This window comes from Cornus florida, unplaced genomic scaffold, assembly GCF_030987335.1.
Source record: "Cornus florida cultivar Cherokee Brave unplaced genomic scaffold, ASM3098733v1 CherokeeBrave_3.0.0_Hap2_Chr05, whole genome shotgun sequence".
Taxonomy (NCBI): domain Eukaryota; kingdom Viridiplantae; phylum Streptophyta; class Magnoliopsida; order Cornales; family Cornaceae; genus Cornus; species Cornus florida.
This window is the reverse complement of record NW_026775575.1, coordinates 90287608-90312531: the sequence shown is the minus strand read 5'-3', so window position 1 is coordinate 90312531 and position 24924 is coordinate 90287608. Positions and strand designations below refer to the sequence as shown.

The following is a 24924-nucleotide window of genomic DNA, read 5'->3' as shown; positions in this document are numbered from 1 at the left end:
AAGGTTTTTTGTAATTTGATGACACATTAAGGGTAATAGGGTCTTTTTTACTTAGTTAAAGGGCATTTTGATCACTTCAACCAAATTTTCTGACAAAAAGTACCAATTTTTGTATGGTGGGGAAGTCTTTGCAAAAGATAATTAAATCTGAGGGACTCTTTGTAACCAAATAACCAACATTAGGTTTACTTGCAATTAGGCCAAACCGCTATCATTATAGTTTGCCTTAATAATAAAGTAACCATTCCTATAGGGCTACTGTGGAAAATGCTCATTTAACTTAGAGAGGTAATCCATGACAACCCACAAAAGTAAACAAAAACAATGAAACCCCCATCAAAACTGTCTTATAAATATTTGCTCTAACTCCATCCATTCTTATATAACATAATTAGCAATCTTAAACACTACAACCTACTCTCTGTTCTTCCAGTCTTTGTTTTTTCAACTCATAATTAGAATGGTTGGTGAATTGATTCTCTTGGAGTTCTAGCCTAGCCTTTTTACACAGAGGGTGAAAATTGCCTTGTCAGAGAAAGGCATATATAGGCTATGAGTGCAAAGAAGAGAACTTGATGAACAAGAGTCCTCTGTTTCTCAAGATGAACCCTGTTAATAAGCAAATCCCTGTTTTGATCCATAATGGGAAACCGATATGCGAATCCCTCATCATTGTTCAATACATTGATGAGGTTTGGAAGGATCAATCTTCATTGTTGCCTTGTGATCTTTACAAGCGCGCCCAAGCAAAGTTCTGGGCTGACTACATTGACAAAAAGGTCTTTTTCTTTTCCTTTTTCTTTTGAGTAAATTATTTGCACCTCCCTGGTGAATGCCTAAATAATAAGGATTTCCCTTTTATATGCATATAGTTAGCAATGGAAGGAATTTAGTTTTCAGCAAAGGTGAAACCCAAGAAGCAGGAAAAAAGGGGCTCATAGAGTGCTTCAAAGTGTTGGAAACAGAGCTCGGAGAGAAGACTTATTTTGGGGGAGAGACCTTTGGTTTTGTGGATATTGCACTTATACCCTTTTACAGTTGGTTTTACGTCTACAAGACATGTGGCAACCTTAGTATTAAGGAAGAGTGCCCTAAAATTAGGGGTGGTAAATGGGAAGGTTGGGTAGGGTTTGGATTGGGTTGAAAATGAACAGGTCAACATGGGTTAAGACCCATATTCAATTCGTTCAGAACGGGTTAAAAATGGGCGAGTTAAAAAGAACAGGGTCAACCCGTTATGACCCGTAGACCTATTAATTATTATTTTTCATTTTTCATGTTTCATTTTTAAAATATTATTATTTTTTTTAAAATATTATTTTTATTTTTATTTTTAAATTTTTTTATTATTTTTTATTTTAAAAAATTTAATTTATTATTATTTTTTTATTTTTTAAATTTTTTGTATTATTTATTATTTTTAAATTTTTAAAAATTATTTTTACTTTTTAAAATTATTTTTTTTAGAAGAAATTTCTAGAGAGAGAAGCTTAGAGAGAGGGGATTGATGAGAGACAAATTTAGAGAGAGGGGATTGTGAGTGAGAAAATTCTAGAGAGAGAAATGAGTTGAGTAAGTGAAATGTATATTGTGTGTTTATTATGTGATGAGTGAAATATGGGTTGAATATGGTACCCATCTTGACCTTCAAATTAAGTGGTTAAACCCATCTTGACCCTCACATTAAATATGATTTAGCCATAATTATTAAAAACGGACGAATATGAGCGACTTGATAATTTCTAATCCATTTTATCACCCCTACCTAAAATTGTGACATGAGCTAAGGGATGCATGGAGAAGGAGAGTGTGTCCAAGTCTTTTCCAGACCAGTACAAGTTCTTTGACTTCTCCAACGAGATGGCAAAGAAGAAGTTTGGCTTGTTTATGAATGGCACAATAACTAATGAGAAATAGAGATACAACTTGCCTCGGAGAATTAATTACTAGTATTTGGAATTATCTCTCTCCCTTCTCGTCTTTTTCTCTTTTCTGGATTTAACTCGGTTTTTGTACTTTTTATTGTGCTCTTTTGTTACATTTACAATAAAGAATGGACTTCAAGTCTGTATTGCAGCGATAAAAAGTTCCCAGTTGAGAAAGTCGGACCAGTCTGAAGTAGTCGACCAACCTGACTCCTTTAAAATAGCAATCTTCAAGAATTTGAATCACAAACCCTAATATATATTGAATGTACATTTATAATAAAGTTAAAAAAAAAAAGAAAAAGATGATAATATAAATATTACAAGTCATGATTAAAGAGTTATTCAAAATAATTTTTTTTTTGTTTTTTAAGGTCAATATTAGAAAAACATAAAAGATAGATGTGATGGGATGTAAACAACTTCTTTTGTTATTTAATGTCAATATTAGATAAACATAAAAGATAGATGTGATATAATAAGTAAGATTGAAGTAGCGTAGTTAATTTTATTTTATATAACAAACGAAATTTAAAAGAATTTAAAATAATTTAAAATAATCTTTCCATAATTCATGTATATTAAAATTTTAATTAGTAAAATATCTTTATAGGGTAGGAAGGATAATGGGCAGCGGAAGGTACACGTTTTGTGGGTCCATTAATTAACATGGAACCCAGAAGGAAAGAAGTGTTTTAAAATAATCTTTCCATAATTCATGTATATTAAAATTTAATTAGTAAAATATCTCTATAGGGTAGGAAGGATTATGGGCAGCGGAAGGTACACGTTTTGTGGGTCCATTAATTAACATGGAACCCAGAAGGAAAGAAGTGTAAGGTAAGTTAAGGATTATGGTAGAATGAGACTTTTTTACACCAATTAATTAATACCCCAACTTTATCATCCAAAGACACCTTCCAAGAAGGTTACCAAGCACACATATTCTTGCGTCACTGTTCCTTTTCCGTCAACAAGTTTAAAAGACTTCTACCTAGTGGTCCTAGTTCTAGATTTTAGAAGAAGAGTCTAGAATTTCTCGAACATACCCCAATGACATTTAGGACCATCTTGTTGCTTGGGTTACGTTGTAACGAATGACAATTTCATATGAATAATTATAGACTAGTGTAGCGGGATTGTCGGTAAAGAGTTAGATTTTTAGTGTTCATACTTTGGATTAGGATTCTCTAAATTAAAATTTCTCTATACTATTTTAAGTTGAATCTTAAAAATTTTGATATGCGGCGTTTATAACAAATCTATGACTCATAATGCATCACATTAACAAATTAAAAATAAAAAAATAAAAACTAAAGTCGTTTAACAAATTCTTCCACTTCTTCATCTTTCATTGTCTTTCCTCTATTCTAATTCTTTTTTTTTTTTAATGTTTAAACCTGAACTCTACTCCTTCCAATTTCCTCCCACCGGACATAAAGCTAAGTTGTTCAGGTTTTTTTTTTTTTTTTTTTAATCTAAATCAATGAAATAATTGTGTTCTTTTAAATATATGATTTGTTGATTACAACAAGTTGGTAACAGTATTCCATGAAGAACCCACTAGTTTCAGGTATAAGAGATTAGAAAAAATAGAGAGTTGGAGAAGTTTTAGCATTCCTTAACCACGTCTCTTTATTCATCAGTTAAACAACTTTACCTTTTATTTTTTTTATTTTTAATTTGCTGATATGGTGCATTATGAGTCATATCTCTATTATAAAGGCTACATGTCAAAGTTTCTAAGATTCAACTTAGGATAATGTAGAAAAGTTTTAATTTAGAGAATCCAAGTCCGCATGATTTATGATTTTAGGTTCAAATATTTTTTAGTATTTTAAAAACTTTTTATACTTTTCATATTGAGTAAAAATAATAATTCTTCAATTTGAACATTATAAGACCTAAAAAATTGGAATTTTGGGATTATCACATAATTTTGAATTTTTTTGAGTTTTTATAAAATAAAAAAAATTAAAACTGAAATATCTAAAATACCTTTAAAGATATTTTAGAGTTTTTTTTGACTGAATTGTTACAAAATTTTGCACATAGTAAATAGTGATTTTTCGTGGGTACCATAGCCTTACTTTAATTGTCAATGTCGTCCTTAGAAAAATAGTTAAAGTCATCCCTGGGACAAAATATATTGCAAAAAAGTAGTCATGACTCAGACAACTTTATTGCATAATAATAAAGTAACCATTCGTATAGGGCTGCTGTGGAAAATGCTCATTCAAGACGTAAACCGTGACGACCCACAAAAGTAAAAAAAAAACAATGGGACCCCCATCAAAACTGTCCTATATATACTTGCTCTAACTCCATTCATTTTCATATAACACAATTAGCAATCTCAAACACTACAACCCACTTTTTGTCCTTCCAATCTTTGTTTTTTCAACTCATAATTAGAATGGCTGGTGAATTGGTTCTCTTGGAGTTCTGGCCCAGCCCTTTTGCACAGAGGGTGAAAATTGCCTTGGCTGAGAAAGGCATAGGCTATGAGTGCAAAGAAGAGAACTTGATGAACAAGAGTCCTCTGCTTCTCAAGATGAACCCTGTTAATAAGCAAATCCCTGTTTTGATCCATAACGGGAAACCGATATGCGAGTCCCTCATCATTGTTCAATACATTGATGAGGTCTGGAAGGATCACTCTCCATTGTTGCCGTGTGATCCTTACAAGCGCGCCCAAGCAAGGTTCTGGGCTGACTACGTTGACAAAAAGGTCAGTTTTCCAATCTTCCATTTTTTTCAACTCCCTCTCCTATATTAGATGTCCCCTTTGAAAATTTTTGACTCACTAACACTTTTTATTTTTGAATTATTTAATATTATTTGTAGTCATATTCCTTTTATATACTTCCTCTATCTTATATTAAATGTTCACAATTTGACATTTTAAAAATTTTGAATCAAAATTTTCAAAATTGACAACAAATATGGAACGAAAATAGTTCTTTTTTTTTCTTTTACTTTTGAGTAAATTATTTGTACCTCCCTGCTGAATGCCTCAATAATAAGGATTTCCCTTTTATATGCAGATATTTAGCAATGGAAGGAGTTTAGTTTTCAGCAAAGGTGAAACCCAAGAAGCAGCTAAAAAGGAGCTGATAGAGTGCTTCAAAGTGTTGGAAGCAGAGCTTGGAGAGAAGACTTATTTTGGGGGAGAGACCTTTGGTTTTGTGGACCTCGCACTTGTACCCTTTTACTGTTGGTTTAACCTCTACGAGAGTTGTGGCAACTTTAGCTTCGACCAAGAGTGCCCTAAAATAGTGGCATGGGGTAAGAAGTGCTTGGAGAAGGAGAGTGTGTCCAAGGTTCTTCCAGACCAGCACAAGGTCACTGACTTCTTCACGGCGATGGCTAAGAAGTTTAGTGCTCAGTAAAATTGCAGAAGAGAACCTCTCCATATTTATAAAGCATAATAAGAAATAGATATGGTTAACTACTATTTGGAATTCTCTCTCTCCCCTAATCTTTTTCGCCTTTTTTTTTTTTTTTTTTTTCTGTCGTTTTAAGTTTTGGTTTTTGTACTTTTTTATGTGTTATGAGGTGTTCTCTTTTTGTTTGGTTTACAATAAAGAAAATATTACCTCCGGTCTTAAATTAAATGTTCTGTTTGAAAAACCGAGTAACAAAACATTTTTTTTTTTAAACAGAGTGAATATTTTATATTATCAATAAGAGATATTGTGAGAATTTGTTTATGTTCAAGTCCTTGTCTAAGATATTTTTTTCTTTTGGAATGACTAGTCTCAATTAATTCCAAAAAAATATCTTAGACAGATATATATATTTTTTTTTTGCAAGAATTTCATTCGGTTCAAGCAAGTCCTTGTCTAAAACTTTTGTTTTCTTCTTTTGGAGTGGCTAGTGTCAATGAACCAAAAAAAAATAATAATAAATTTAATAATAAAATAAATCTAGACATATTTTCTTTTTTCGGTAATTAAACCCATAGATATTATAGAATTAATCTTTGCCATGAGTTGTCATTTGTGTTTGGCAATGAGAGTATTCTGAAAGAAAGTACTCCCGATGCATTATGGCCGAGAATGATGCATCATTGCAACCAATTATCAGTGCACAGCATGCATGACGGTGATCGGGTACTATTTCCATTACACTTAATTAATCCGACTCAGGGGCTGATGGTAGGAGCTTGGGACTGGCATTTACTTGGCCAATGTTCGACTCCTAACAAGCCTTCTAAATTCTTATAATTTAACTGGTGCTGTAGTTGAAGGGCTGATTACAGTACCCTCGGTTGCTCAAATGTCACATATTTGTCCTGTAATATATGGATAGATATAGGCCTAGAAATTCTTCAGTCCTATCCATATAATTTTTTTGGTCTCCATTTCAGCTGTGCTTCTCATGACAGCTATGTAAATACTTCCTTTCTAAAATGTCCAACCATTAGAAAGCAGTTAATTTCATAAGCCACACCGACTTTAATAATTAATTTTATTTAGGTATGTTCAGTTGCATAAAATTAAAATTTTAAAATTAAAATTTGTAAAATTTGAAAAAAAAATAATTAAAAAAATTGATCTAAATTTTTTTCAAATTTTCCAATTGCAACCAAACACACCCTTAATTTCAATGTCATTCTTACACTTTTGGAAAGCCAAAAAAAAAAAATGAGTCGTCCTCAGGACAATTTTTCTTGTGGAAAATACAAGGAAAATTCTACAACAATAAACCCCCCAACTTCATTCTTTTTCTCAAACACTACAACCCATCTGCAGCAACCCACTTATTGCTCTTCAATCTCCAATCTTCGGTTTTTTTTTTCTTTTTCGGAGTTATAACAATGGCGGACGAATTGATTCTCGAGTTCTGGACTAGCCCTTTTGCACAGAGGGTGAAAATTGCCTTGGCTGAGAAAGGCATAGACTATGAGTCCAAAGAAGAGGACTTGTTGAACAAGAGTCCTCTGCTTCTAAACATGAACCCCTGTTAAGAAGCAAATCCCAGTTTTGATCCACAACGGGAAACCAATATGCGAGTCCCTCATCATTGTTCAATACATTGATGAGCTCTGAAATCATAAATCTCCATTGTTCCCTTGTGATCCTTATAAGCGCGCCAATGCAAGTTTCTGGGCTGATTACATTGACAAAAAGGTCAGTTCATTTCATATACACTTCTCTTTCTGAGTCACAACACTATTAGCCGCTAGAAACATGTGTGTGTGTGTGTGTGTGTGTGTATTGTTGTAGTATCTTGTAACCCTAATTCATCTTATGAGTGTCATATATTGCAAAATTAAGTCTTACAATCCTTTATATGTAGATATATGGCATTTGAAGGAATTTAGCTTTTACCAAAGGTGTTGGAAGCAGAGCTAGGAGAGAAGACTTATTTTGGGGGAGAGACCTTTGGTTTTGTGGATATTGCACTTATACCCTTTTACAGTTGGTTTTACGCCTACGAGACATGTGGCAACCTTAGCATGGAGGAAGTGTGCCCTAAAATTGTGGCATGGGGTAAGAGGTGCATGGAGAAGGAGAGTGTGTCCAAGTGTGTTCCAGAGCAGTACAAGCTCTTTGACTACTTCAGCGAGAAGGCAGAGAAGTTTGGCTTCTTCATGAATGGCACAAGAACTAATGAGAAATAGAGATACAGCTTGTCATGTAGAATTAATTACTAGTATTTGGAATTCTCTCTCTCCCTTCTAATCTTTTTCTCTTTTTTGGATTTAACTCGGTTTTTGTACTTTTTATTTGGCTCTTTCTTTACATTTACAATAAAGAATGGACTTCAATTAAGTTCCGTATTGCAGCAATGAAAAGAAAATTACAAATAAAATATTTATTTTTTTCTTGCTTTAAACAATTTTCCAATATAAATTTGAGATTCTTGCTTTAAACAATTCTCCATTATCAATGATATAGAAAGTTGAGATTATCCTATTTGTGTTTGGTGAATGAAGAGAGGACAGTGAAGAAAACACTAATAGAAGAATAAAGAGTGAATATTAACGGAAGAGTAAAGAGGAGTAATGTCAGTTGGTGGACGAATCATTGATGACCTTAAAGCAGGGTTTTTTTTCTTTCTTTTAAACAGAATTCGGCCGCTTGTCTGATCGTCCTTGAAGAAGATGAGCCCCGTGAAGAAAACACTAATAGAAGAATAAATAGTGAATATTAAAAGAAGAGTAAAGAGGAGTACTGTCAGGTGCATAAAAATCATTTTCTCTGTTACAATGAAAAAACACAAGAAACTGTCTTTTTGATATTTTTCAAAACAAATTACTAAACATGATTTTTGCGTTTGTCTCTCCTCTTTAAGGATTGACAAAAAAAAAAAAAAAAAAAAAAATTTAAGTTACTAAACACACTCTTAAATAACTGTTTTTCATTAGATATAATATTATTCTTTTTTATTTTCTGTAAAGACAATTTCATCTTATGTTTTTATGAAGTCATTCTATTATCAGGTATAAGACAGCTATCATACCAGTAATAATGGAGGTACTTTAAACAAAATTGCTACCAATCAAATGAAGTAGTAAAAGTACTTTACATAAAAGTATCACCCATGCGGTCCATCATTTTTACTAGCAACAATGACTATGACCGCTCGACCATACAAATGTAGGCCGTAATGACAATTTTATTTAATTTGAGTGCCCTTTTAAAAATTGGGAAAAAAGTGAGTCTGGAGGACAATTAAATTTTCTTCCATAATAACCATTCGAGAATGTCATATCTGATTTAATGATGCTGTGGAATTTTCTCAATCAACATAGAGACGAGTTATGAACTGTGAGTATGTGAGGCAAGCCATGCCGATTGACCACGCACAAAAAGTAGAAAGGAAAATTCAACAACAATAAAACCCCATTGACTTCATTTTATTTTTGAATTATTAAAACACGTTTCAAAAATTATCATCACTCAAATTCAATTTTACTTTTAAAAACGACAATTTTATTCTTAATTTTTTTATTTCAAACTATCAGATAATTACCCACCAACTACCACCAAAACAATATTCCTTCTCCACATTGGAAATCCATTTCCGGCATCAGCTCTGTCATACCAGAGCAGGTTTGACAACTCCAAAGCACTCGATTTCTCCATCCCGCCAATCTCTCGTCGGATACAAATGTGGGCCGTAATAACCAGTTTCATTAAAATTTATTTAGTGAAGCGACACGTTTGGCCCATCAACATGGAACCCAAAAAGAAAGAAGTAAAATTAGACTAGTTCATCAATAGAAGAAGTCTCTAGATACTGACGTACCAAATGACAATTTCAGATTAATATTATGGACAGCACTAATCACAGAAAATTACTTATTTCTTACAGAAATTTAGAGAGGAGTTATGACCTGTGAGGCAAGCCATGACGACCCACAAAAAGTAAACAATGAATGAACCACACATCAAAATTGTCCTATAAATACTTGCTCCAACTTCATTCTTTTTCATAGAACATAATTAGCAATCTCAAACACAACAACCCGTTTGCAACAACCCACTTTTTGCTCTTCAATTTCTGTTTGTTTTAGCCATAAAATAGAATGGCATCCCAATTGACTCTCTTGGAGGTCTGGGCTAGCCCTTTTTCACAGAGGGTGAAAATTGCCTTGGCTGAGAAAGGTATAGACTTCGAAATGAAAGAAGAGAACTTGCTTAATAAGAGTCCTCTGCTTTTAAATATGAACCCTGTTAATAAGCAAATCCCAGTTTTGATCCACAATGGGAAACCAATATGTGAGTCCCTCATCATTGTTCAATACATTGATGAGCTCTGGAACCATAAATCTCCATTGTTGCCTAGTGATCCTTACAAGCGCGCCCAAGCAAGGTTCTGGGCTGACTACATTGACAAGAAGGTCAGTTCAACTCTTCCATTTGTTCTTCATTTAATCACTTAGTAAATGGGATCCTATATATGTGTATATGTTATGTTTATATGATTGTATATATACAATTAGCCAATATGAACCTGTATTGTTGTACTAGTTAATTTTATCAATGTCATAGCAAATTTAGGTCTAACAATCCTTTATATGTAGATATATAGCATTGGAAGGAGTTTAGTTTTTACCAAAGGTGAAACTCAAGAAACAGCGAAAAAGGAGCTGATAGAGTGCTTCAAAGTGTTGGAAGCAGAGCTTGGAGAGAAGACTTATTTTGGGGGAGAGACCTTTGGTTTTGTGGATATTACACTTATACCCTTTTACGGTTGGTTTCACGTCTACGAGACTTATGGCAACCTTAGCATGGAGGAAGAGTGCCCTAAAATTGTGACATGGGCTAAAAGGTGCATGGAGAAGGAGAGTGTGTCCAAGACTCTTCCAGACCAGTACAAGGTCTTTGACTTCATCACGGAGATGGCAAAGAAGTTTGGTGCTCAGTGATAACTTCTTTAATTATAAGAAAAAGATATAGAAATTATGTGATGGTGTTGATTACTATTTGGAATTCTCTCTCTCTTGTAATCTTTTTTGTCTTTCTACTTCTTCTTTGTTGAGAGGTGTGATGTTTTTGTTACATTTATAATAAAGGACTGTACAATAAGGACTTCATGTTATGCACTGCAGCAATGAGAAGAAAATACAAACGAAATAGTTACTTATTTCTTGCTTTAAACACTTTTCCATTATCAATTCAAGACATTTTTGGGATTCCGATCTTTTGGTTCAAGTACTCTTTTCTTTTCTTAAATAAAGCATCTGCTAAGCTAAGTCAGATACAATTAAAGTATTGTTTTCTTATTATTATTTTTTAAGTATTTTTCCATCTTCATTTCTCTCTCAACCCTGCCGTCCAAGAAATTTGTGGATATCGTGTTCGCTTTTTTCCTACACATTAAAAGTGGTAGTACTTGTTTTGAGTAACTCTTTGGTTGCCAGAAAAACAGCAAGTGAATGTACATTGTGGTTGTAGTTTGGGATGAAAAAAAAAGGCAAAGATGAAAACACAAACAAACACATTGAAGTATATATGCAGAGGGTGGCAATGTATGGATGAGATCATACGAATGTGTGTGTGTGTGTGTGTGTATATATATATATATATAGTTGATTATCCAAACTATTCTCTCATCATCATCATCATCGTAAGTGAATAAGTTTTAAGCCATTAACCATAACTGGGGGACAATGATAATAAAATTTTATATATTCTCAGCACAACCTAGAAATTGAGAAAAGTACAGCATAAAAAAAATAATAAGTAGGAAAAAATAGAAAGAATAACATCCAGGCAGGTAGCAGACAGATTTTATATATTGCAAACAGATTTTATATAATTTTCAGTATATATAAAACCATATTAATTAGATTATTAATTGGTATCCAACAATTTAAACATTTAAGAATTCCAACATACTCACATTCAAATATTTAAAAGAGTCCTATGTGCATGTGGCTTAAACGCACCATTTATATAAGCAAAATAGTCAAATTATCTACCAATCTCACCACCAAAACGAATGCAAATATATCAAATTATTATGGAGTGCAATTCTTTAACGCCATTTACAGAGTTAGGTATATGGACGTAATTGAGATGTGCTAGCTTTTGACTTTTGAGAATGCAAGTGAAAAGGAAAAGGATAGGGTAACAAAGACCATGTAATTACAGTACAGTATATGATCACAAACGTTACATTCATTTTTGGACGTTGTATGAAGTAGCAGTAAGACTGTAAAACAGTAATGGTATGGTAAAACAGTAATGGTAGGGTAAAATTTGGTTTAACCAAAGTTACAGTAATTGCATCCCTGATGTTTGCATCAAATAGCTAGCTGTCGCAGGAAAAATGTACTGGTTTGTACGAAGCAATAGTATACCACTTTAACCAAACGCACTCACGTACCTAGCTAGCAACGTACTGACCAGACCAGAACCAGCTTGTGAGGAAAGCGATGAACATTATGAGGAATTGGTTTTTTTTTTTTTTTTAGTTGGCATTCAAACACACATGCCTCCACTAAGGCTCGAACCCTTGACTTTCTTTGAGAAGTATGGGCCTAGTACCGCTAGGCTACAGATTTGTTGATGAGAAAATTATTTACAAGAGAGATGCAAAAACGGTTGTTAAAGCTGTAAATGGTTTAATATCCCCTCCTACATTGTTACGTTCCATTATTGAGGATATTCAGAGTTGGATGGAAGATTATTCAAACTTCTCAGTTGTCTCCATACCTCGAGAAGCTAATGGTGTTGCTCATCATTTAGCAAGTTGGGCTCTTAGGAGTAAATTAGAGAAGATGTTTTTATTTGAAATTCCATTATGTATTCAAGATTCTGTTAATCGTGATCTGTCTGTAGATTGCTGAACTATCTTGTTTATTTCTCTGTTTATCAATGAAAAAGCTTGCCTCTGTTTACTTTTACAGATGTAACACACACACACACGCACACATACACATATATATATAAATATATATGTATAAAAATTGACAGCCATGACTTATTTAAATCCTTGGTCCAAATTAGACTAATTGCAACATGCAAATAATTACCTTTGAGGGAAACAATAGTGAAATTTTGTAATAATTTTAGTTGGACAATAGTGAAAATTTATAGGTATATAACTAAAAAAGATAAAATTAGTAAGGGTATAGTATTAAAAATAAAAAAGTCAAAAGGGACAACGGTCCCCACTGAGTTGCACATAGGTCTATGTCTGCTTTGGCCCGATAAACCTTTCAAACCAAACACTAAAACTCACCGAATGTGTCATTGTTTAAAAAATACTCAATTTGTGTAATGTATACAAAATATTAATGGTGGGCTAGATCCATCCTCATTAGGGGGTGGACAACAATACTCGAATTCGCTCTAATTCGTGATCAAATTAGATTGTTACACTCACGAATTGGTGACAGATTCAAAAAAATTGAATCCGTAACTCATGGATCGGATCATAGATTGGATTTTTAAAATTCAATCCGATTCGTGAGTCCGATCCGCGAGATATATATATATATATATATATATATATATATATATATATATATATATATATATATATTCAAAAAATGTATAAGCTAATTTAATTAGTTAATAATTATTTAATTAAATCTAATAATATATTAGTTAATGATCATTTAAATATATAAATTAATGTTGATAAATTGAAATTTTATCTATCGGACTCTTGTTATAAAATAAATAATGTTTGACAATTTAAGAAAAACCCCAATTCGTAAGTCTGATCCAATCCGTCATTCTAAAAATCTAATTCGATCGGTATAATAACGGATCGGTAATGGATTAAGATTTTCTTAATCTGTTAAGAGAGCAATCCTAATCCGATCGGTGGCCACCCCTAATCCTCGTAACAATTGTATATACAGATGAATACATTTATTATATGTGTACGGGGTTTGCAACTTGCATAGGCAAGTTGCATTCTTCAAATTATAGAGCAAGCTCTTTCTGAGGATATAAATATGGTTTCATCCTTCCATTGCAAGGTGCATCCTGAACTGTAGAAATAAATCCCTCTCTAAAAGTCTGTGTGTGTGTCAATATTATTGCTTTGTAACTTCTCACTCTCTATATTTGTTCTTACATTTATAACAGCTCCAACTTTATTCTTTTCCATAGAACTTAATTAGCAATCTCAAACTGTTCGACCCATTTGCAACAACCCACTTTTTGTTCTTCAATCTCTGTTTTTTTGAGTCATAATTAGAATGGCAGGCGAATTGATTCTCTTGGACTTCCGCCTTAGCCCTTTTGCACGAAGGGTGAAAATTGCCTTGGCTGAGAAAGGCATAGACTATGAGTACAAAAAAGAGAACTTGTCGATCAATAAGAAGAGCACTCTGCAAGGTTATTTATTTAATTGTGACCCACATGATTTTGACATGTGACATATTACTTGATGACTAAGTAAATAGATATCAATTAATATTATTTATTCTTGGTCAACTTATAATTACCTTTTTGGTAATTACTTATTGAAGAAGTGTTTTCCTTCTTATTCCTTACTTTGATGAAAAGTAGAATTATGTTACTAAAAGGAAAACTGGTCATCTCTCTGCCTTTATAAAAATGCATATATTCCATCAATTATGTACGATTAATGATACAACACGTAAAAGTTTTATGTGTGCAAAAGGCCAAGAGAGATAAACCAGTTTCCACCTTTGCCTGTTGATCAGAGTTACAGATTAGTTCATGGCAGAAAGGATCTCGATGTTGGACTTGATCTTTACGATATTTGCAATCACAGATCGAAATATTTATATCTAATTATATTTATTTATGCGTTATAGACTATGTGAAAATAATGAAGTTCTAAGATTATGGGATTCGTGTTTATTTGTGATTAATGGCTTAACACGAATAATTATAGTTTACATGTGGTATCAGAGCAAATGGTTTAGGAACTCTTTATTTTTCACTAAAGTTTGCATAAATAATATATGTATAAAAAATAATGTAAAATTAAATAACTATATAATTAATTTTTCTTTTCGAATTACATATACACTGTATGTGTTTATTTATTAGTTTCATGGGCTATTCACGGATTATGATAAATTTGAGTACATATTGTGAATCGTCAGTTTGTATTATACTTCAAGCAAGATGCAGAATGTTTATAGATAAACAAACAATGCAATTTGTATTACTGATTTCATGCATAATGGATTATTGGTCTTCGTGCATGATTTGAATTGTATAAAGTATTACTGATTTCATGCATAATGGATTATTGGTCTTCGTGCATGATTTGAATTGTATAAAGTATGAAAGACTTTATTTTTAATTATCTAAAAAATAATAAATAATTAAATACATAAAGTATATGTATTTATTTATATGTGTGAGTTTAAAATTTTAATCTAATTGTAAATAAATTATCGTTTTGTACCCATACATACATACATATTGGAGAATCAATTTTAAATTGATTCAATTATGATCTTCAAGTCTAAAAATAAAAATAACATATTTTATTGTGTATATAAAGTAAAAGGATATTTTTTTATTAATTTTTTGGACTATTAAGTTTCTGGGATAGAACTTACCTAAATTTGGATCGATCAGTATGAGTATGTGTGTATAATATTAAATGGGTAAATTAATGATTAATTAGTTACTAACTAATTTAATATTCATATTATGTGATGGTTAGTAGCTACCAAAGTGGCCTAACCATGATGGTCGATGAATATTAATTTTAGTAGTAAATATAACTTAATGATGAATCAATCTCTATCTAATTTAATATTCATATTATGTGAAGATTGGTAGCTACCAAAGTGGCCCAATCATAATGATTGATGAATATTAATTTTTGTACTAGACATAATTAATCATAAATTAGTTACTATCTAATTTAATATTCATATTATGTAAAGGTTGGTAGCTACCAAAGTGGCCTAACCATAATGGTTGATGAATATTAATTTTAGTAGTAAACGTAATTACAATATTTCATGAATTATGATACTTATTATTTTTTGTGATATTCATGAATATTGAGTTTATTTAATTATGGGAAATAATTCCTCAAAGGGAATTGATTTTCAAGTGATTAAATGAATATTAAAGGATTGTATATATTTTTTAATTTGGTAGATATAGGATATCCAAAGGTAACTTATCTGTTTAACTAAAAAAATGTATCACCAATAAAGGTATACATATAAATACATATAAGTATCATTATTAGTATTTTATAGTTGCTACCCAAAGGGGTACTATAATTATACATTATATTTATATTTTTAAGTTATACATACGTGTTGTTAACTCAAAGCATTATTGTTGTGAGTATTTTATCTTATCATATTTGTTTTATTATATCCCTTAATTCGCATGCTACATCTGTTATGATTCTTGATAGGACTAACTTCTCATAATGGAATGAGTAAGTTGGGTTTAAAATTTAGATGTGTTAAATCTTGATTTAACATTCTAAATTGAGAAACCTACTGTTATTACTGATAAAAACAATGAGGAAGAAAAGATTCTCCATAAAGCTTGGAAGAGATCGAATAGATTAAGTATTATGCTTATGCGAATAATTGTTCCCCATAGTGATAGTGTTAAGGAATATTTGATTATAAGAATGTTTTCGTATTGTAGATAAATATCTAAGACTAAAATTATTAATTGATATAACTACTATGCATTTTTTGTTGGTACTCGTACCATGTATGATCGTATTTTTAGATAACTAATGTTGCTGTAAAATTGAGAATCTTATGGATGATTATGAATGAGAATTTTCTTATTCAATTTATTCTCAGTTTCTTGTTTATTCAATATGGGTCATTTCGAATTAACACTATTAAGACAAGTGGTAGTGAATGAATTGACTATTATGTTAATTTAGGAGGAGACAAGGCTTAAGTAGCAAGTAATCATTAAGTTCATCTCATGACTCAAGAAGTTAGAAAGAAATCTGGGAATAAGTCTGAAAGGGCATTAAGTGAGCAACACCCAAAATTAAAAGATTTAGGTCAATCTACTAAAAGAAAGGAATGTAATAATGAAAAAGTGTCATTAATGTATTTGACACTTTTAGAAAGATTATATGAAATATAAAGAATTATTCGAAAAAGAATGATAAGCTTTTGGTTTTTGTATATTTCGAATTACTTATTAAAATTATTTCTAATACATGATAGGTTGACTTAAGTACTAATATTTATGTTTCTAATAGATGCAAGAATTTTTTATGGCATAAACCACAAATTCAAATAAGAATTTCTTATTTATGATAATTAGGAAAAAAAAAATTTGTTAAAACCATTGTGACATTAATGTTTAATGTTAGACAATGGATTTTATTTAAATTATTTTAAAATTTTTATGTTTATTCAATTTCCTATAATTTGATTTTATTTCAACACTTTAAGTTAATGGTTTTTCATTTAAATTTGATAATGATGTTTATTCAAGAAATTCTAATTTGTGAGTTATGGTATTATTATTGATGATTTCTGTAAATTCAAACTTGATAGTTTATTTATTAAAAACATTTTGATCTTGCATCATAATGTTAGAATTAAGCGTAACTCAATTAATAAAAAATTTATTTTTCTTGTGACATAAAAGATTAGGTCAATATATAGTGAAAGGTTAAGAAAATTAGTAAAGAATGTGATTATTCTAAATCTAAACGTTAATAATTTTGGTATGTGTGAATTGTATTAAAGGTAAACAAATCAAACACACAAATAAATGAGCTACAATAACTACATAACTTCTTGAAATTATTATTTGTACACCTTCCAATGTTCCATTTTTTGGAGGAGAAAAGTATTTTATCGCCTTTATAGTTAATTTTTCACATTATGGATATATCTATTTGTTGTATGAAAAATCTCAATCAGTGGGTACTTCTGAACTGTTAAAGTATACATAAATGAGGTTAAAAAACAATTAGATAGAACAGTGAAAATCATAAGGTCATATAGAGGTGGAGAATATTATGGAAAATATAATGAAACGGGTTAATACTCTAACCGTTTGTTAAACTCCTTGAAATATATGGCATTTGTGCTTAATACACTTTGCTATACATGCCACAGCAGAAGCGTGTAGTTGTAAGGCGTAATCGTACTCTTATGGAATTGGTTAGGAGTATGTTAAGTAATTCCTCGTTACCTATAATGTTATGGATATTAAGTAATCTAAAGGGTACAAGTTTTACTATCCTAAATATAGTAAGATAATTATTGAAATCGGTAATGACAGATTCATTAAGAATGGTGAAATCAGTGGGAGTGATAAAAAAAAGAATTTGATCATTCCAAAAATTAGGGTACAAATGTCTTTACCCATAACTTCTAAGGAAATAATTGTTCCTTCCGTTATTGAACCGTATAATAACGAAAAACAATTGAATGATCAACAACTCTATAATGAGATTGTCACCAATGAATAGATTGTAGAAGAATCATAAGGAATAACATTAAGACGATCTCAAAGAAAAAGAAGATCTGCTATTCCGGATGACTATGTGATATATCTGCAAGAATTTGTTTTTGATATATAGTGAGATATATACGGATCCGGTTACATATTCACAAGCCATTAACAGTAATGATTTTACTAAATGGATTAGTGTCATGAATGAAGAGATTATAAAGAAACCTTCTCTCTAGTATCTAAGAAGGAATCTTTTAAAATATCATAGCATTAGTAACTTATTATGATTTAGAGTTACATTAAATGAATGTGAATACAACTTTTATGAATGGGAGTTTATAAGAGAAAATCTATATGGAACAACCTGAAGGCGTTATATTAGAGGGTAAAGAATTCATGATCTGTAAACTTAAGATGTCAATATATAGATTTAAACAAGCTTCCTAGCAATGGTATATTAAGTTTAATGATACCATTATTTCTTTTAGTTTTTAAAAAAAACACTGTTAATCAGTGTATATACTAGAAGGTTAGTGGGAGTAAGTTTATATTTCTGATTCTATATATTGATGATATTTTATTTGCTAGTAGTGATCTTAATTTATTATATGAAGTTATCTCTAAGAATTTTGAAATGAAATATATGGATGAGATATCTTACGTGATAGAAATAGAAATATTTCATGATAGATCACTAGGATTTTTAGGATTGTCTCAAAAAGTATATATTGAAGGAGTTCTAGAAAGATTTGATATGGAATATTATTCAACCAGTATTGCTTCATACATAAAAGGGGATAAATTCAGCCTAATGCAATCCCAAAGAATGAATTAGCTAGAAGGTAAAGAGGCGAAAAATATTCCTTATGCATATATTGTGGAGTTTAATGTATATACAAGTTGGTATGTGATAAAAGATTATGTGCTCACACTTAGAAATACATTTTTTTTTAATTGGTTATTTGTTTCTTTTGGCTGGAAGAACAATATTATGAAAAAGTATAAAGTAATTTTTCATTACTTTGTCTATTATGAATTATTTAATTAGTAGCATGCTTTGAGGTTACAATTTATTATTGTTGAATTTATTTCAGGATTTGGAGTTATTGGTACCATTTTCAGATTGCTGAAAATTTATGCTGCAATTGTTGATCTTCTTGTATGAAAAATGATAGGTATTCTAAAGTTGAAATATTTTATCATTAAAGAAGATGTTTAGAAATAACGAATGTCTATTGAATATATAAGCACACAACTTATGATTGCAATCCATTAATAAATGGACTACCACCCAAGACATTTATGGAACATGGTAAAAGAATAGATCTTGAATGTAGTCAATGATGATTATTTTTTAATTGTGGATTGCTTAACAGTGCTTATATATATATTTGACATTTTGCGCTGATTAAATGTGTTTCTGATATTTCCTATTAATTAATGTACACGTACGTATTGCTTTAATAAATGGTAATAGAAATAGTCTTGGAAAAGACATTATTGTTAGATCATTATTGATATTTCTCATTTATAGACTATGTTGAATAGGTTACTAGTGTTGTGGTACATGGAAGGGACTGTGTCATTTACGGACATATAACCACCATGACTCGCATTGGTAGTTTAATTACCATGGTATTTATGATGACCATATCAATATCTTAATTTGATTTATGGTGCACACTAATGACTATTTTACTAAACCACTACAGAAGTTATCATATGTGCCAAGTGGGAGAATGTAAGATTATTTATTTAATTATGGCCCACATGATTTTGACATGTGACGTATTACTTGGTGGCTAAGTAAATAGATATCAATTAATATTATTTATTCTTGGTCAACTTATAATTACCTTTTTGGTAATTACTTATTGGAGAAGTGTTTTCCTTCTTATTCCTTACTTTGATGGAAAGTAAAATTATGTTACTAAAAGGAAAACAGGTCCTCTCTTTGCCTTTATAAAAATGAATATATTCCATCAATTATGTACGATTAATGATACAACACGTAAAAGTTTTATGTGTGCAAAAGGCCAAGAGAGATAAACCAATTTCCACCTTTGCCTGTTGATCAGAGTTGCAGATTAGTTCGTGGCAGAAAGGATCTCGATGTTGGACTTGATCTCTACGATATTTGCAATCACAGATCGAGGTATTTATATCTAACTATATTTATTTATGTGTTATAGACTATGTGAAAATAACGAAGTTCTAAGATTATGGGATTCATGTTTATTTGTGATTAATGGCTTAACACGAATAATTATAGTTTACACCCTCTACTTCTAAAGATGAACCCTGTCAATAAGAAAATCCCAGTATTGATCCATAATGGGAAACCAATATGCGAGTTCCTCGTCATTGTTCAATACATTGATGAGGTCTGGAACCATAAATCTCCTTTGTTGCCTTGTGATCCTTACAAGTGTGCCCAAGCAAGGTTTTGGGCTGACTACATTGACAAGAAGGTCAGTTTCATGTTCAACTCTTCCATTTATTCTTCATTTAATCAAATAAGTAAATGAGATCCTATATATGTACATGTATTGTTGTACTAGTTAAGTTTATGAGTGTCATAATAAATTTAAGTCTTACAATCCTTTATAAATATATATGCAGATATTTAGCAATGGAAGTAGTTTAGTTTTCACTGAAACCCAAAAAGCAGCAAAAAATGAGCTCATAGAGTGCTACAAAGTGTTGGAAGCAGAAGTAGGAGAGAAAACATATTTTAGGGGAGAGACTTTTGGTTTTGTGGACATTGCTCTTATACCCTTTTATAGTTGGTTTTACTTCTACGAGACATGTGGCAACCTTAGCATGGAAGAAGAATGCCCTAAAATTGTGGCCTGGGGTAAGAGGTGCATGGAGAAGGAGAGTGTGTCCAACGCTCTTCCAGACCAGTACAAGGTGTTTGACTACTTCATGAGGTTGGCAAAGAATTTGGTGCTCCATCAGTAAAATTCCAGAAGTGACCTTCTTTATGAAGAAGACACAATAAGAAATAGACAGAGAGCTCATCTCATAGATCGAATTAATTACAATTTGAAATTATCTCTTTCAATTCCCTAACAATAATATATTTTTCTCTTTTTCTGAATTTAAGTTTAGGTCTTTGTACTTTTTCTTTGTTGAGAGGTGTGTTGTTTTTGCTACATTTACTACTACAAAGAAAGGACTTCATGTTCTGTATTGCAGCATTGAAAACTATTGGGTGGTCTGGTCCTAGGTGTCGAAAACTTTGGGACAGAGACCTCTGAAATCTCGTCCCTTCCCACGATTGATATAAACACTTTCTGCATTTTCACCACTCATTTTTATTTTGCCAAAAAGTTTGGCGGATTTTAAAAGGCAGATCAGGCAAGATTTCAAGTTGCGTACACAGGAGATCAATTATGAATGGGTCCACCATTTAATGCTTGGGCAAACATCCTCTCCATGGCACCTCTCACCGAAAACTGTCTATGGAAAATCCAACAATTACGATGAAGCCATCTCACCTATACTTGTCTTGTCATTGCCTTATCATTGTCCAGTAAGCACCAACTCAGCATTTAAGGTAATAAAGTTACTGAACTCAATTTTGTTTTATCATGTATAAATACCGTATACAAAAATTATATACAATATTATTTTTTTATTTACCCAATTAACTTTTTACTTCTTCTGTTCTCTTCGTCTTCCTTCTTCTTCAACTTCTATTCTCTTCTTCTTCCTTCTTCCTTCATCATCCTCTGGTTCCATTCACTTTTTACTTTACTTCTTAAGACCCAAAATTTTCAATCAAAGTTCGCTACAGAAATTACAATCCACAAGACTATTCATTATATTATTATAATTATTATTAAGCCGAAATCAGCAGTGAAATCTTCAACATAAACCCTAAATCGACAGTCCTTTAGGTCATATTAAGTCCAAACACAAGACAAGTCTCAAAAAGATTGAAAAAATCAAGGTTTTGTGATACAGATCTGGGGATCTTGTAATCAAAATCAGAAGTACGAACACTTACCTTCAGCTAATGCATATTGATTTCCAAGCTGATGTTTTAGGGTTCCAAATCCAGAAAAACTGCACCTCCCTTTAATCAACACCACAAAACACCCTCACCTCCATTTCACAACTGTAACGATCCGAACCCGTAGGCCCGAACCGTTAGCAGGGTCCTTAACCGAACCCGAGGTAAACTAGGGATAACACTATTCTTTCTTACGTCAATACATATTATACGTGTCATTCCGGGTTTATAAAGTATAAGTAATAATAAATAAATAAATAAATAATAAAATAAGATTATATCTATAAATTATGTCAAAACGGTCTACTAACCCATCGAACCCTGCGGAGGAGCGTCGTCCACCACCTGCCTTCCGTGTCCTGAAAAATGTTAATGTAATAGGGTGAGCAAATTGCTCAGTAGGTAGCGCCTAAGACCTACCTCTTGTAGTCCCGTGAATGCAAACAATAAATAAAAATAGAGAATAGGAATCATACTAGGCCGGAAAAGAATACAACATCAAATCCAATTTCAAAATAACAATGACGTGCCATGATATGTGATGCCATGAATGTCGCTCCCCATACTTAAAATCACTTCTATTCTTCACTTTCCAAACCATTAATGTAACCCCCTTCAGTAACCCCTCAGCGATGAGAGAAGGATTAGCTACTGTTCCTGACCCTTGGTACCCCAGCAGCGTCATTTGGGGCACAGATAGCTCAACCACGCTAGGGCGATCTCCCTAATTCCCTCTAGGTTACATTAACGCCACGGACCCTTGGTACCCACTTGGCGTCCGGGTTTTTACAAAATTCTTTTCTCAAATCTTTTTCCCAACACCCCTTTTTCATTTCAAAATATTTCTTTGTACCTTTTTTCATGCCCATGCTATGAATGCATATCACATGTCTCTTTAATACTATGGAAATGGAGAGAATTATTATCACACAATTAACATACTTCCACAGAAAATTTTCAATAAATTATTAAGCATCATAGGCATGGAAAAATTAACATATTAAGCATACTTTACAATAATTCTTAGAAAATTTTCATAAGTTTCCATGTATCATTTTTAGCAATTTTGTCAGCACATTAACATAAAGAAATTACAATAATTCTAAGGAAATTTTCATAAGCTTCTATGTATCATTTCTAGCAATTTTGTCAACACAAAAACATATGGAAATCAATAATGAAGCATGACAAGTAATCCTAAGGAAATTTCCCTAAGCTTCCATATATCCTTTTTAGCCAATTCAACAACATAATAAGCATGAAAAATTAATATTTAAACATATTTTCTATACAAATCCAACAATACACCCAATAACATGCTTCACATACCCAAGTAAATCAATTTAAAAAAAAACAGTCAACTCAAATTAAACATACTTAACATGGATTATAGTAGAAAATTCACAAAGGTGCATGAAAAATGGGAATTAGAGACCCCTACCTCTTAGGATAAAAAAACTCTCAAAATGGGTCTCAATTTTCGGACTTCCTTAAGTGGCCAAAAGCTGAAATTGCTGGTATGGATTTGAAAGTCTCGTTGTGAGCTTTAATTTGCCTCAAACGGCACTTAAAATTATCAAGTGTTGTGAAAAAGATCTAACTTTGAATTTTTAATAGAAAAAGAAAATGAAAATGAAACCAGAAGAGTGAGGTGAGAGAGGCCAGCGGGAGAGAAGAGAAAACAGAGACCAGACATGGTCTCTTTGATATTAAATGGTCTAAGGGTGAGTGTAATACCCCTAATTTTAAAAATGATAGTCCTGGTATTTTAATAAATTATTTGAGTGTATTTTTGTTTGTTAATTGTTTATTTGTGTTTATTTATTTTTTTTTTAATTGCTTTAGTTGATTTATTTGAGATTATTTACATTTTGTGACTTATTTGATTTAATTACATTTAATTTTGTATTTAATTAATTATTGTTGTTACATTGAACTACTTGATAAATTGTTTGTTTTAAAATTGAATTATTTGGTAATTGTTAAATTTGAATAAGTTAATTATGTAAATACATTAACTAATGTTTTAAATATGTTTTCAGTTAGGGTTTTTCTTGGAGCCATCATACAAGTATCTAACGTGTATGTAACTTAAGTTTATGGGCCGACTCTAGTTTAATTAGGGTTTCTGCCTTAGCTCTAGTTTAATTAGGGTTTTCTAAGGGCCTATATATACACGTATATGAGTTTCACTAAGGGTTTGGAGAACCTTATTCACGACACAGTGAAAATAGAACGTAATAGAGAGAAAGTTGAGAGAACAGGGGAAATCGTAAGAGCTACCAAGGACAAGAACAGAGAGGATCAAAGGAGGGTTGTGGTGGATTAAATCACACACATAGGAGGCTTGAAGGAAGTTAGTAGTTGCCGGAAACTTAGAAACGACGCCGGGATTTCATAACTGAAATCACAGGCAAGTTCTTCTCTTTCTCCTTCTCTTTGACTCGTATTCTGTGCACCTAGATAATCTCTAAAGTTTAATCAATCAGTAACTGGAATTTACCTTTTTAACCAATGCTATATTAATGATCTATGGTGTTGAAAACAAATCTGTTACAGTGCATGCAAGTCTCGTTCCAGTTTTCTGTCCTTTAAGTATGTTGTTTCTGTTGTAACTTTAGTATCTGTATTTGATTGCAACTACTGTAAACAAAATATAGGAACACTACTAAGGTTATATAAAACTCATAGGGTTATTATTATTCTATTTTAAATATGTGTTGCAATTTGATCCGTTTTAATTCGTGCGTGTGGTTTCAGTTGGTACTAACACATGTTAAGTTCAATAGCAAGTTTAATCGTTGTAATTGATTCAAATTGCTGTAATCAAACCTTGGGGATGCTATTAGAGTGGTATTAAACCCTTGAGATCAGTTTAAGAAACCAATAGAAGGGTAGGAATTCATCAGAGAATGAGCAGACAGATTGAAACGGAGCAGAGACTGAACTGGAGGTTCTCAAGGGGGAGAGAACCGGCTCTCCTTCAGCAAAAGCCGGCTCCAAGGGAGTTTGGAGCCGGCTCCAAGTGGGAAAGAGCCTGCTTTTTCATTTTAAGAGCAGGCTCCAACCTTTTGTGCGTTCTGAAATGGGTTCCTACGGCACTGGG

At 31.8% G+C, this 24924-nt stretch overlaps 4 protein-coding genes and 1 pseudogene across 4 annotated transcripts; all 5 read left to right on the top strand.

The window, feature by feature from the left end:
- Window positions 1-525: 525 nt before the first annotated feature.
- Window positions 526-1917, top strand: LOC132309690 (probable glutathione S-transferase parC). Its single transcript, XM_059807977.1, has 3 exons — window positions 526-783; window positions 873-1106; window positions 1784-1917. Exons 1-3 carry the CDS (start codon window positions 576-578, stop codon window positions 1915-1917), a joined length of 576 nt encoding a protein of 191 aa, XP_059663960.1. The 5' UTR covers window positions 526-575.
- Window positions 1918-4252: 2335 nt separating this feature from the next.
- On the top strand, window positions 4253-5542 carry LOC132307552 (probable glutathione S-transferase). Its single transcript, XM_059805349.1, has 2 exons — window positions 4253-4656; window positions 4973-5542. Exons 1-2 carry the CDS (start codon window positions 4342-4344, stop codon window positions 5315-5317), a joined length of 660 nt encoding a protein of 219 aa, XP_059661332.1. The 5' UTR covers window positions 4253-4341; the 3' UTR covers window positions 5318-5542.
- A 132-nt stretch (window positions 5543-5674) lies between these two features.
- On the top strand, window positions 5675-7731 carry LOC132307550 (probable glutathione S-transferase; annotated as a pseudogene).
- A 1715-nt stretch (window positions 7732-9446) lies between these two features.
- Window positions 9447-10638, top strand: LOC132307549 (probable glutathione S-transferase). Its single transcript, XM_059805348.1, has 2 exons — window positions 9447-9780; window positions 9964-10638. The coding sequence occupies exons 1-2, from the start codon at window positions 9466-9468 to the stop codon at window positions 10306-10308; spliced, it is 660 nt and encodes a 219-aa protein (XP_059661331.1). The 5' UTR covers window positions 9447-9465; the 3' UTR covers window positions 10309-10638.
- Window positions 10639-13599: 2961 nt separating this feature from the next.
- On the top strand, window positions 13600-20761 carry LOC132309689 (probable glutathione S-transferase parC). The gene is made up of 4 exons (XM_059807976.1): window positions 13600-13709; window positions 19947-19952; window positions 20070-20268; window positions 20420-20761. The coding sequence occupies exons 1-4, from the start codon at window positions 13600-13602 to the stop codon at window positions 20759-20761; spliced, it is 657 nt and encodes a 218-aa protein (XP_059663959.1).
- Window positions 20762-24924: the final 4163 nt, after the last annotated feature.

Bases quoted from the DNA above. Each gene is read 5' to 3' on its own strand.
- LOC132309690 (XM_059807977.1), top strand. From the start codon at position 576: ATGAACAAGAGTCCTCTGTTTCTCAAGATGAACCCTGTTAATAAGCAA. The intron at 784-872 runs TTTTCTTTTCCT...ATATGCATATAG, and splicing joins CTACATTGACAAAAAGGTCT to TTAGCAATGGAAGGAATTTA. The intron at 1,107-1,783 runs GTAAATGGGAAG...TTGTGACATGAG, and splicing joins GTGCCCTAAAATTAGGGGTG to CTAAGGGATGCATGGAGAAG.
- LOC132307552 (XM_059805349.1), top strand. From the start codon at position 4,342: ATGGCTGGTGAATTGGTTCTCTTGGAGTTCTGGCCCAGCCCTTTTGCA. The intron at 4,657-4,972 runs GTCAGTTTTCCA...TTTTATATGCAG, and splicing joins CTGACTACGTTGACAAAAAG to ATATTTAGCAATGGAAGGAG.
- LOC132307549 (XM_059805348.1), top strand. From the start codon at position 9,466: ATGGCATCCCAATTGACTCTCTTGGAGGTCTGGGCTAGCCCTTTTTCA. The intron at 9,781-9,963 runs GTCAGTTCAACT...CTTTATATGTAG, and splicing joins CTGACTACATTGACAAGAAG to ATATATAGCATTGGAAGGAG.
- LOC132309689 (XM_059807976.1), top strand. From the start codon at position 13,600: ATGGCAGGCGAATTGATTCTCTTGGACTTCCGCCTTAGCCCTTTTGCA. The intron at 20,269-20,419 runs GTCAGTTTCATG...ATATATATGCAG, and splicing joins CTGACTACATTGACAAGAAG to ATATTTAGCAATGGAAGTAG.